The sequence below is a fragment of the Typopeltis vanoorti genome, chromosome 24, assembly GCF_054136105.1.
Source record: "Typopeltis vanoorti isolate ZY-2024b chromosome 24, IOZ_Tvanoo_1.0, whole genome shotgun sequence".
In the NCBI taxonomy this organism is placed as follows: Eukaryota; Metazoa; Arthropoda; class Arachnida; order Uropygi; family Thelyphonidae; genus Typopeltis; species Typopeltis vanoorti.
Window position 1 is genome coordinate 4,910,312 of NC_143572.1, and position 12,427 is coordinate 4,922,738.

At 35.4% G+C, this 12,427-nt stretch overlaps 1 protein-coding gene across 5 annotated transcripts in view; it reads right to left on the minus strand.

Moving 5' to 3' along the window:
- Positions 1-472: 472 nt before the first annotated feature.
- The window catches only part of LOC150092901 (uncharacterized), a 143,068-nt gene continuing 131,113 nt past the window's right edge, over positions 473-12,427 (minus strand). For all 5 annotated transcript variants that reach the window (XM_090414042.1, XM_090414041.1, XM_090414039.1 and 2 more), the window contains 2 exons: positions 5,863-6,098; positions 473-1,347 (listed from right to left, as the gene is read on the minus strand). In XM_090414042.1, coding sequence (XP_090270168.1) covers positions 1,039-1,347; positions 5,863-6,098 — 545 coding nt within the window. In that variant the 3' untranslated portion in view covers positions 473-1,038. The remainder of the gene's footprint in view (positions 1,348-5,862; positions 6,099-12,427) is intronic.

The window sequence follows — 12,427 nt, forward strand, 5'->3', positions numbered from 1 at the left end:
AGTCTGCAATGTCCTCATTCATCCAAAAAAATATCTTTGGGACTGAAAGTTAGGTGTGGACCAAACCAAGGCACCTAAGAACAATTAATTTTGAAGACGAAGGAACAGTGGCCCAAAATGTCTCACTATCACAAACTGGTGGAGAACATGTTAAGAGAAGCACTACATTTCAGAAAAATATAGCATGCTGCTTACATACTTATTTCAAGTTTTTTTTGGATAGTGAACTCACATAACCATTTGGCAAAAAGTCTTCGAAGTTCTTTAAAAACACCACTTCAATTTGAAAGGAAATTCAGTATAAGATTCCTTTAGTTCTTAGGACTCCTACTGAGGTTGACTATATACTCCCTTAATTTGCAGTATCGATACTACAGTTTAAATCCCAACTCACGTATACTATGACCATTTCTTATTGTGAATGCTCATAGCATTAAGAGGTAATGCTATTTATTATTATGAAAAAGGCAGAAAATTTACAATCTGCTTTTATTCACAGAAACGTTTTACATATACAAACACAAAGTGCTGGGCTAAAACCCAATGCCTAGGCATACTGTCCATCAGCATCTTGCAATTTAAACATTCTCCTATCAGACAAAAATATCATACCAGAGACAAGATCTGTATATATACTTACACAAAAATGAAAAGAAAAAAGATAAATATGGTACAGAAACTGATTCTATATACACTATTGATTCAATTTTAAGCATTCCTGGCATAGTTCGTGTACTTAAAAAGGCTGACACATCACGATTCTTCAACAAGTAGTTCTGTATTTAAGTACACCAGTGATGACTTCCAGTTCTACTGCATTTTTTGCAGTAATTAAGAAAGAAATGCATATAAATGAAGTTTATATAAATGTATCGACTTAACAAGAATATCAGAATATTCTTAATTTTCTATGCATTTCTTTTCAATCTTGTATGCTGTACAGTGTTCCAAAACCCTAAAAGTAAAATAAACAGACATTGTACAGCAAACACTGGTAATTCAACGCTGCAAATAAACATTTAAAATTTACCATAATGTTCATTTTGGTGGAGCAGGATATATAGAACCATGTGATGTATATCCAAGACCTACTCCTCTGTGTGTATGTGTAGACATTCTAGCCATTTCATATTGTTGGTCTAAGTCACGAAAAAGGGCCTCCTGTTTCTTAAAGGCAACATCATCTCCTCCCTTAGTAGGCTGTTCTTGAATTTCTTCTTGCTGTGCCTGGCTGGTTTCCCCACTATCTTCAGATTTGATTCCCATAAGTTTTCTAAATTTGGCTGTCATCTTTCCATCTTGATCCTGTGAAAATGTTAATTTTTCCCACACAGAAGATGACTTTTGCTATGGAGAGATTAAAAGCAATAAATGTAGACAGGCAAATAATTTTGAACATAATACGCAAAATCATTACAATGAAAAATTTCAAAAGATCACAAAATATTAGGATGATTACAATCAGCTATGATCTGCAATTGTTTAAACATCACCACAAAAGAAATAATCATGAAAAAATAATTAAAATTCACAGTAATAACCAGAGCTTGACAAATACAGTCACTCGTGAAGAAGAGCAGATTTTGCTGCCAAGTAGCTGCAGCCCAGGCAAAAAAGAATATTTAATGAAAATATAATTTTATTCTGCCAATACCTTTTATTTTTTATTAAAACACAGATGTAGTACTCCAACTTACTTATTGGAACATATTTAAAAAAGTGGGGGAGGTGTTTTTTTTTTTGTTTTTTTTAGCGAGTTTTTTTTTAGTTTTGCATAATTTGTCAAAACCTACAAATAACCTATGCCTGTTTGAATGAACAACAGGCAGTCACTAAATCATTTTACTTATTAAGAAACATAAAACTGTAGTTTTCTTATAGAAAGCACAGCCTATGTAAAGAAAGGTTTTTATTAATTTTTTTCTAAAGATAAGATTGAAAACCCATGTACAAGTCAGTAATGAAGAGAACATGGATTACAAGGCTTAAAAAAGAAAATAGTTGATATAACACAAATTTATCTCTACTTTTTTTTAAATCCAAAAACTATATTCTGTTTTCCTTAATATGTTGATAAAATCATTTCTGAACAGATCCATAATCATAAGAAAAGAATTCCAGTGAACAAAGCAGTTACTTGAAAACCTACCATTACCAAAAAGAAATTTAGTTATTTTCCAATTTTCTAAAACAGATGCCACACTCTAACATTATTCTGAAATGCAGACTATCTTGTGTTTCTTGACCCAACATGCCCAGATTTAAAATTATAATGAGCATTATGTAATGATTCATTATAATTTCTGAATTAGTAATAGTTTCAGAATCATTTGATTCCACAGACAATTGGAAATTAATTTTCATTATCTTCCAATTCATTATTATCTACAAATTAAAATCAAATTCTAAAGGCTGAGATGCATTATCTTCTCTAACTAAATTTGAGGTATTTTCACTTTCCACTGGTTTATTTAATTTTCAGTAAACCATTCTATGATATTCGGCCACTATTTCATCCAAGTTAGATTCGTTATAATTAATACCACTGATGGTGTACATTATCTGAATTATGTACTTATGTGTTTCTGGAAATTCCTATGCAATTGGGTTTAGTTTTACCAGAATTTCTTAATTCCTTCCTTTTCCATGTATTTGAAATATGAAGTTTTAAACTATTTCCTATCATACAAGATGATTGTGAACATGGTGCACAATTACTATCAGGAAAACTTTCATCTTTCAATATTTTATTCATATTCTCTCCTAACAATTAAATTTTACTCCTTAAAAATACCTTTTTAACCTATCAGAGTGTATAATTACAATTTTTCTAAGATTTCTCCCATCTTGAATCCGAAAATTTACAGGTGAAACCTATTTATAACTTCTTCATAACTTAGCTTCATTTACCGAATTGGCAGGCCTTGCGTGAGATGGATATCTCCGTGGATGATAGTAATTCTCGCAGAAAGGCTTATACGTTGGTTATACATGATTATTAATTAACTTAAGGAATTCACAACGTAATTTTATATGATGTCTCATGCACTGCGGCAGATAAAGAATTTCAGAAAATATGGGGTCGACATATTAAGAAATTTGAGAAATTAAAAAAGAACTCGACCTCTGAACCAAAACTGTAGTCAACCTTTCTTCAGTTACATTGAAGCCTGCAGCATTCATCGCTCTTTCATGTGGCCACAACTTCACCACTGCTCCCAAGAACATACCTGTCGAGGATATAATGATCCAGATTGAATGCGGGATCCGCCACCTTCCAAACCACATTGCCAACAATATTAGACTGGATGTAGCTTGTGTTCTCACCAAAGCAAGACCACCAAAAACCAACACATCCAATAGTGAATATAAAGCTCTGCAGGAAATGAAGAAAAACAAGGGAATAGTAATCAACAAAACGGATAAGGGAAATGCTACCATAGTACTCAACCAAACGGACATCTAAGCTTAATGCTCTGTTATTAGATCGAGCTACTTACCTCCCTATTGAATACAATCCAACCTACTCACAAATCAGAAAACTCCATAGGCTCCTTAAGAATGTCACTTCTTGGCCTGTAGAAGTTACTAACAAATTAAAACCGTTTAACTCTATAACACCCCCATATATATGAACTCGCAAAAATACATAAAGAAAATGTGCTATTACGTCCTATAGTGGATGGCACTGATTCTCCCACATACAAATTAGTTAAACATTTGGCCAAAGTGCTCATACACTATACTGGCAACACACCATCACACATAAAAAACTCAGCTCACTTCAAAGCCAGCATAGAAAACCTTACACTCCAACATACTGACAAAATGGTCAGTTTTCCTCCTTATTCACAAATGTCCCACTCAAGGAAACCTTAGAGCTAATCCAATACTAAATTTCCTCCCAATATCTCAGCCCTATTTCAGTTCACAATGAACGCAGGCTATTTCGTTTGACAGGGAAAATTCTACAAACAAATAGAGGGAACAGCCATGGGTTCACCTCTCTACCCACCCTTGGCCAACTTCTTTATGGAGACTTTTGAAGAGAAAGCCTTAAACTCTGCCCCACAAAAACCAACTATATAGCTTCACTGTGTTGACGCTATTTGGCCACATGGCTCGGATACACTCCTCTCCTTCTTACCACACTTAAACAACCAACACCCCAGAATCAAGTTCACCCTGCAAAAAGAGGAAAACAACAGCCTCCCTTTACTAGACACCCACCAGCCTGATGGAACCATGGTTTTCTCAGTTTATAGAAAACCCACCCATACAGGCAGATACATTCACCAACAATCCCTCCTCCCTCCCCCACCACCACACACACACAACAATATGGAGTTTAGACACTACACAACAGGGCCAAACTAATCTGTTCAAATGGCAATGCCTAACCACTGAAGTAAATCACATCCTCAACACTTTCTCAGCCAATGGCTACCCCCCCCCCCCCCCAAAAAAAAATAAAAATATTGAAACCAGTAAACCAGAACCCTCCACCCCTTCACAACAAGGATTACTCTAAATCCATCACCATTCCCTACATCCGAGGCACTTCGGAAAAATTACCAAAATCTTAAAGAAACATGACTTCACCTCTTGTTACAGACCATATAGAAAATTGGCATCCCTTATCCGCTCCACTAAAGACCAACCACTTCCCCTAGACCTACCTGGTGTATACCAGGTCCCTTGCAGCTGTAAGCTGTCCAACTTTGGCCAAACAGGCAGGACACTGAATATCAGAACACAAGGACTACATCTGTTTTAACCAGTATAGCCACTCTGGTCTTGCAGACTATGCTCTGGATATACGCCATAGAATACGGTGGAAGAAAGCCACAATAATACACCATACCAAGTTCAAATTTGAAAGACTTTTCATGGAATCAGCCTCAGCCCTAAGAAACATGCCAAACCTCAACAAATTTGGGAGACATACATCAGGAGACCTTCAGCCCAACGGCCAAGAATACCTATATAGCCCGCTAGGGGGCGTCATCAGGACTTTTAGGAGAATTCTAGATTCTAGAAATTCCTTTTGTGTATAAATTTCCCACCAACCACAGAGCTAAACACAGACACACCCCAATACCTGACAAGCACTAAATGCCATCAGAAGTGGAGTGTCTGGGTTATCTCAAATGCTATACCAGCAATGCAGCTGTATACCGAAATCAGAGTTCCTGTAACTTACTTTATATTAGTGAAACTGGATAAACAATTCCAATCCGTTAAAATAAAAAACAGAAGTCACTTCCATTTTGGTGAAGGGCCTACACCAAACTGATTTGAAAGGAACTTGTTCTTACTAGTTGCATTGTAATGTAGCTTATATGTGTGTGTGTATTATCATCATCAGCAGCAGCCATTCTCCATCCACTGCTGAATGAAGGCATTTCCAAGATTACTCCAAAACTGTCTGTCCATGGCTCTACTGCAAATCTGACACACACACACACACACACACACACACACACACACACACACACACACACACACACACACACACACTCTCTCTCTCTCTCTCTCTCTCTCTCTCTCTCTCTCTCTCTCTCTCTCTCTCTCTCTCTCTCTCCAGATGATGACCTTGATATGATGATCAAAATGTTGAGTTATTCTGATTTATATTAAATGGAAGTTATTATTCTGACATGGTTGTCGTCTCCATAATTTATTATAATCAATGCTGATCATCATGTAACTATGAAAGAAAAGATGAAGAAAAATATGTCACAAAAAAAAAAATAAAATAAAATAAAAAAACTAAGACACTATTAATAACATTTAGGATTTGATTTTATAAGTCAAGAAATATAGCCTAATCTTAGACTTTTCTCTCGTTAAAGTACTCACTTCAGGTTTTTCTTTAGATTGCCATAGCAACTTTCTCTTTTGAACTTGTTCTGCATATTTTAAGGGATTGACAGCTGCAGGATTATAATATTTAGGAAGTGTTATACCAGTGAGTGCTTGTGCTTGAGCATTCATGGCTGCCATAGTTTGCTGCAATACCATTTGTGGTGTTATAGCACTAGATGTTACTCCAAGACTAAGAGGAAGGTTACTAGCTTTTTCCAGATTAGCAACATCTAAAAAGAAGAAGTAAATTACTAAATGAAATTAACCAAATGAAATCTTAAGGTCTTGCATGCTTAAGATTTAACAGAAGCAACTTAAAAAAATTCTATAATTAAATGTAAGGAAGTAAACTGAAATTTGATTGATTTTTAATTTATTTGTGGAATTAAATGGTAATTTCTTTTTTATCTGTGGTACAAATCAAAACAATAAATTCAGATATGTAAGATATATGATGTCAGTGATGCAGAGTTAAGATGAAAGATGTTTATTTTGGTTGGTACAAATGATTAAGCAGGAGATGTGCAGTATACGATAAGATGTGAAAGAGTTGCTAGTGCTTGCAAAAAAGTAAAAGTTTTGAGTCTGTTGCCATTGTATGATAGAAGCTGAGACAGAGCTTGTAAATGGTTAGTATACAGATTGTGCAGGAGAAATGGTGTGAAGTTTGCAGAGTAAGTTTGATGGAAGGAAGGATTTATATAAGGTAGATGGCTTGCATCTGAACGGATTTGGTGTCAGGTGTCTTGAGAAAGTATTGTTCAGAGAGTTTGGAAGTACAAAGTCAGGGAAACTAGAATGTTTGGGGAAGGGAGGCCAAGGTGAGCATGGATCCAGGCAACCTAGTGTGGTTAGTAAGTGGAGAGTGATCACGTTATGCAAAATTTAGCAGTGCAGGTTAATTTGAATGCCAGAAGTATTCAAAATGAGGTTGAGGAGTTTTTAGCATTAGTTAGCACCGCTTGGTCAAAAGTTATAGTAGGCATTAGTGAGAGGTGGTTGACCAAAGATGATATAGTCATAGAAAAAGAATGTGCAGTCTTCAGAGGACAGAAGGAACAGGATGGGGGGGGGGGGGGATTTCTAATGATAGAGGAATTGAAGCCAAAAAAGAAAAATACATCAGGGGGACAGGGATTCAGAGAACAGTTCATTTGAAGCTATATGGTGTGAAATAGACTAACTGGGCTAAATATGCAATTGGCTGCTGTTATAATCCAAGGGTATATGGGAGAATATAGATAACATGCACTCACAAGTTAGCATGAGTGCAGGTCAGGTAATTATGGGGACAGATTAAGAGGAGAAATGTTACAGGCATAGAAGGAAATGGAATTTAAACAGCTGCTGAGAGATAATTACCTGAAGCAACAAGTAATGGAGGGGACACAAGGTTCAAGAGTGCTGGATCTAATCACTACATCAGAGAACCTATGCTAATCTGCTAATCTGGCAATCTACCAGGTCAAGACCTGGTAGATTGCCAGATATGCAGAATTTTCTGTTAAGAAGGAATGTATGTGGAATTACAAAGCAGATAATTATGACAAGCTGATGAGACATCTTTCAGCAGAGCAATGGTATAAGAATTGAGGGGAGAGATGTTGGTGCATGGGAGATGGTCAAGGGGTATTTGAAGAAAGAAGTATCTGAATGCATACTTCATGATTTAGCTTCATTAAGCAGGAGTTGCACACAAAGAAAAGGTTGTGGAGGGATTATGATGAAAAAGGTGATTGGCATGCCCATGAGCAGTATAAGATGCAAGAAGGGTGACAGGTATGGTAAGGAAGGCCAAAGCTAATTATAGGAGAAAGCTAGCTGACATACTCATAGGAATGACTATGAAAGGATGACTTTATACAGTGTTACATCAGAGTTAACTCTCTGATGGTGGGGAAGTAACAGAACAAAACCAAAATAGTTGAATTACCGAGTGAGTGTTTTGCAGGGGTGGTGGTGATATCACAATGCCAGATGTGACATTCTATGACAGAAGTGAGCTGAGACAGAGCTACGATTGCAAATGAGTCAGTATGAAGATTGTACGGGAGGAATAGTGTGGAGTTTGCAGAGTAAGTTTGATTTGACTGATAGAATAGAGGTTGAATAGAGGTGCTTAAAATATTGCAGAACCTCGAATACAGGGATTACGTGGCATATCAACCCATCTATTACAAGAATGTGCAAGGGAATTATCAGCTCTTCTGACTAAGCTGTTTAAATTTAAGCCTCAGTAGTAGGAAGGTGCCATTGGAGTGGAAAGGGGACAAAATAATCCCACTGCATAAAAGAGGCTCCAAGACAGCAGCAGCAAATTATAGACCATTCAGCATCTCAGGAGTGGTGGTTAAGGTATTGGAGAAAGTGGTGAAAGACAGAATTCAAGACTGAGTGGTTAGGAATATGATACTCTATATGGGACAACATGGTTTGGGGAAGGGTTGGTTTTGCTTTAATAATTTGCTTATATCAAGTAACAATGTAGTTCAATAAAGGAAATGGCTACTCAGAGATATTGCTAGACTTTTACAAAAGAATTTCACAAGATTTGATATAGAGCTGTATCACATGAATTGGAGCAAATGAGGATGGATATGAATTTGATTATTTGGATCCTGCAGGAAGACAAGACTAGCAGTATGGGCAAAGGTAAATGGCAGCCAGTTTAATGAGGCCAAGTGTAAGGTAATGCACTTTGTGAAGAGATCAGAAGCTGTTTACTATATTGGTGGAACTGAAACTGGTGAGGCCAGGAACTTGGGCATGATTGTGAACCTCTTGTGAATCTATTGTAAGGCCTATTGAGAAGGTAACCAAAACACTGCATCAGATTACATGGTTGTTGAAGAACACACAAGCAGGGATAGAGAGGTTGTTGTTCCCCTATATAAGACTACACTGGATTACTGTGCATAGATCTGGACTCCCAGATTCCATTCTGACGAAGTTGTGGAGAGGATCCATATGAGAATAGACTGACAATCTGTAGGCTTCAAAAATTAGCTGACAGACAAAGAGGAAACATGATAGAAGTATTTAAATTATTAAAGGGGTTTTTTAAGATTGACACTGAAGACTTTACAGTGCATGACAAGGGTGCTAGGGACTGTGTTGAATACGTTGCTAAAGGTGGTTGTGAGTGCTTCTTGAATGAGTTCAAGGAGAAGTATGATACATATTGGGTGAATGGCCAGTGTGCGAATAAATGAATCTTCCACGATGGGTCTTCTGATTACAATTTGATACTTATATAATAATAACATGCAACTTTTCTTGATACTCTCCAATTATAGGAAAGTATTCAGAAAATTACAGGAGTGTGACCAATCTTAGCTAGGAAAAAAGGGATCAGTATGTTTATTAAGACAGTCATGATGGGCATGAGACAAATTGTTATTTGAAGTTCACGAGAAACCAAACCTGCATTTTTAATAATAACAGATTTATCAATGACAGTTATGAAAGGCTATTACAAATGATCTTTGAAAGAAAGAAAAAAAAAACATTTCGAACAAAAGAAGAGAGGGAGCTTATAGAAGTCACACTGCGGGAAAAGACTGTTTAGATTATACTAATAATCATAATTAAGTAGAATTCTATATTTGCATACTTTTTAAATTTCTAGAAGTGTTGGTATATTTCCATCTTCATTAATCAGATATGAACTCTATTCATATGACTGACATATGAGGGAAAGAATAAGAATGAATATGAGTAGAGTTATAGACAAATATCCTATTTACAGTTGTGGTATTATGAGTGGTGCAATAAATTACTATGGTAGTGAATAAAGTACATGTCATCATATAAGCTACTTATCTGCTTATAAAGAGCTTTGGTTGAATGGTGGGAGAAGGAGAGGTTACACCACACCACCAACACAATGCATGGGCATAAGCAAAATAATGCTCTGGCATAGCAGAAAATAGTAAAACTTTAAAAGCCCATTTCAAAAGAATGGATATGGGCAATTTTTAATAAAAAGTTTTTGATTATCACATTTGTGCTTCTATGCTTTAACTCCAAGAAAGAAAGAAAGAAAGACCATTAGTTTTTCAGAATTTTTCCGAAGAAATCCAAGAACAGCCTGCCTAATCCTAGATTAGCAAAGACGTATCTTATTTTTGGAAATCACTTGAAGTAAAATGGTTAAAGAATTGTAAAGCTTTATGCAGAATCTGAATTACCAAACTGGGTTATGTGTCAGACTTTGAGACTGAAATAGGAAACTTCTTATTACAAAATTCATATTTTCTTCCTTAAAGGACAAAAAAAAAGCAACCTGATCGTTTTATGATAGGAGTGCCTGTGATTTTCTGATATAATACTTAATTTATTTTTGATGAACAGTAACATTTAGTTACTGTTCATCTGGTTTTGTTACAGTTCTCTGGTTTTGTGCTTTTTGTCCAAAAGTTCAATTTCCTTGCTTTTTTTTTTGTTGAGCCATAGTTCTTTTGCAATCCTACATTCTTTCCTGATCTCCTTGTTTAAGTTCTTGTATTCAGGACAATTGTGTTTCTTCTTTCTTTCCACCATCATTTTCAGCATCTTGTCATTTACCCATCTTCTTCTCAAATTTGGGAAATGTTTGTTTTAATGCTTTTTATGCCCTCTTTAAATTTCTGCCATCTATTCTCAATCTCATCTTTAGGGTAAGGATACTTGGTGGAATCAGAAACATTAACAGTGGTGGATTGTGCCAGTTTCTTTAAAAATTTATCTTGTATTTCTTGATTTTTAAGGGAGCCAAGATCATATTTTTCTATGTATATAGGTTTCATTGTTTTCTTTAATTTTATTGCTGCTTTAATGACCACAGGGTTGTGGTATTATCCAATATCAGCCCCAGGTATATTTTGATCACTGTACAGCAATCCCTCAATTAATGCGCCCCCAGATTAGTGCGTCATTTTTTTTTTCGATACCCAAATTCGATTAGTGCGCCTATATACATCTTAAAAATAAATGGTACAGATTTCAAATTTGTTTTGTCTATACTTTTATGGCTAACTATTTTAAAAGATTACTCACAATGATGAAATAATTAAGTTACCGATTTAAAACATTTTAAAAAGTTATTTTTAATGGCATACGACACTGTTTCCATGTACACTATGTTCCAAATTTACCGCCAACATTTATGTCGCTGCTAATTACATAGCATTTTGCTGATAATTTCTCGTGTCTCTTTTGCCATTATTTTCCTTACTTTTTTTTATGTATTTTCCTTACAATTTTAAGCAAAACTGCTGAATACAAAGAGAACGGTAAGGTAGCTTCAAGTTCATCATGCAATGCACTCAAAATCAAAGTATTTAGAGAGACTTTTTTTTTTGTTGAGCCATAGTTCTTTTGCAATCCTACATTCTTTCCTGATCTCCTTGTTTAAGTTCTTGTATTCAGGACAATTGTGTTTCTTCTTTCTTTCCACCATCATTTTCAGCATCTTGTCATTTACCCATCTTCTTCTCAAATTTGGGAAATGTTTGTTTTAATGCTTTTTATGCCCTCTTTAAATTTCTGCCATCTATTCTCAATCTCATCTTTAGGGTAAGGATACTTGGTGGAATCAGAAACATTAACAGTGGTGGATTGTGCCAGTTTCTTTAAAAATTTATCTTGTATTTCTTGATTTTTAAGGGAGCCAAGATCATATTTTTCTATGTATATAGGTTTCATTGTTTTCTTTAATTTTATTGCTGCTTTAATGACCACAGGGTTGTGGTATTATCCAATATCAGCCCCAGGTATATTTTGATCACTGTACAGCAATCCCTCAATTAATGCGCCCCCAGATTAGTGCGTCATTTTTTTTTTCGATACCCAAATTCGATTAGTGCGCCTATATACATCTTAAAAATAAATGGTACAGATTTCAAATTTGTTTTGTCTATACTTTTATGGCTAACTATTTTAAAAGATTACTCACAATGATGAAATAATTAAGTTACCGATTTAAAACATTTTAAAAAGTTATTTTTAATGGCATACGACACTGTTTCCATGTACACTATGTTCCAAATTTACCGCCAACATTTATGTCGCTGCTAATTACATAGCATTTTGCTGATAATTTCTCGTGTCTCTTTTGCCATTATTTTCCTTACTTTTTTTTATGTATTTTCCTTACAATTTTAAGCAAAACTGCTGAATACAAAGAGAACGGTAAGGTAGCTTCAAGTTCATCATGCAATGCACTCAAAATCAAAGTATTTAGAGAGACTTCTTTCTACATGGATCAAAGATTGTAACCAAAAATGGATCCCGCTAAGCACTAACCTTATTAAATCAAAAGCATTAAGTCTCTTTGCAACCTTGAAAGAAAGAGTTATCAATGATGGAAAAGAAGAATTCCACGCTAGTGCTGGGTGGTTTGAGCATTTCAAAAAGAGAAATAACCAACATTATGTTCTAATCACAGGCGAAGCTGCAGATAAGGAGGTGGCTGCATATTATCCAGAGATTTTTTCACAATAGCCCATTGTGACCAACAAATATTTAATTTCAATGAAACCAGCCTTTTTGGAAGCAAATGCCTTCCAAGAGTTTTCTG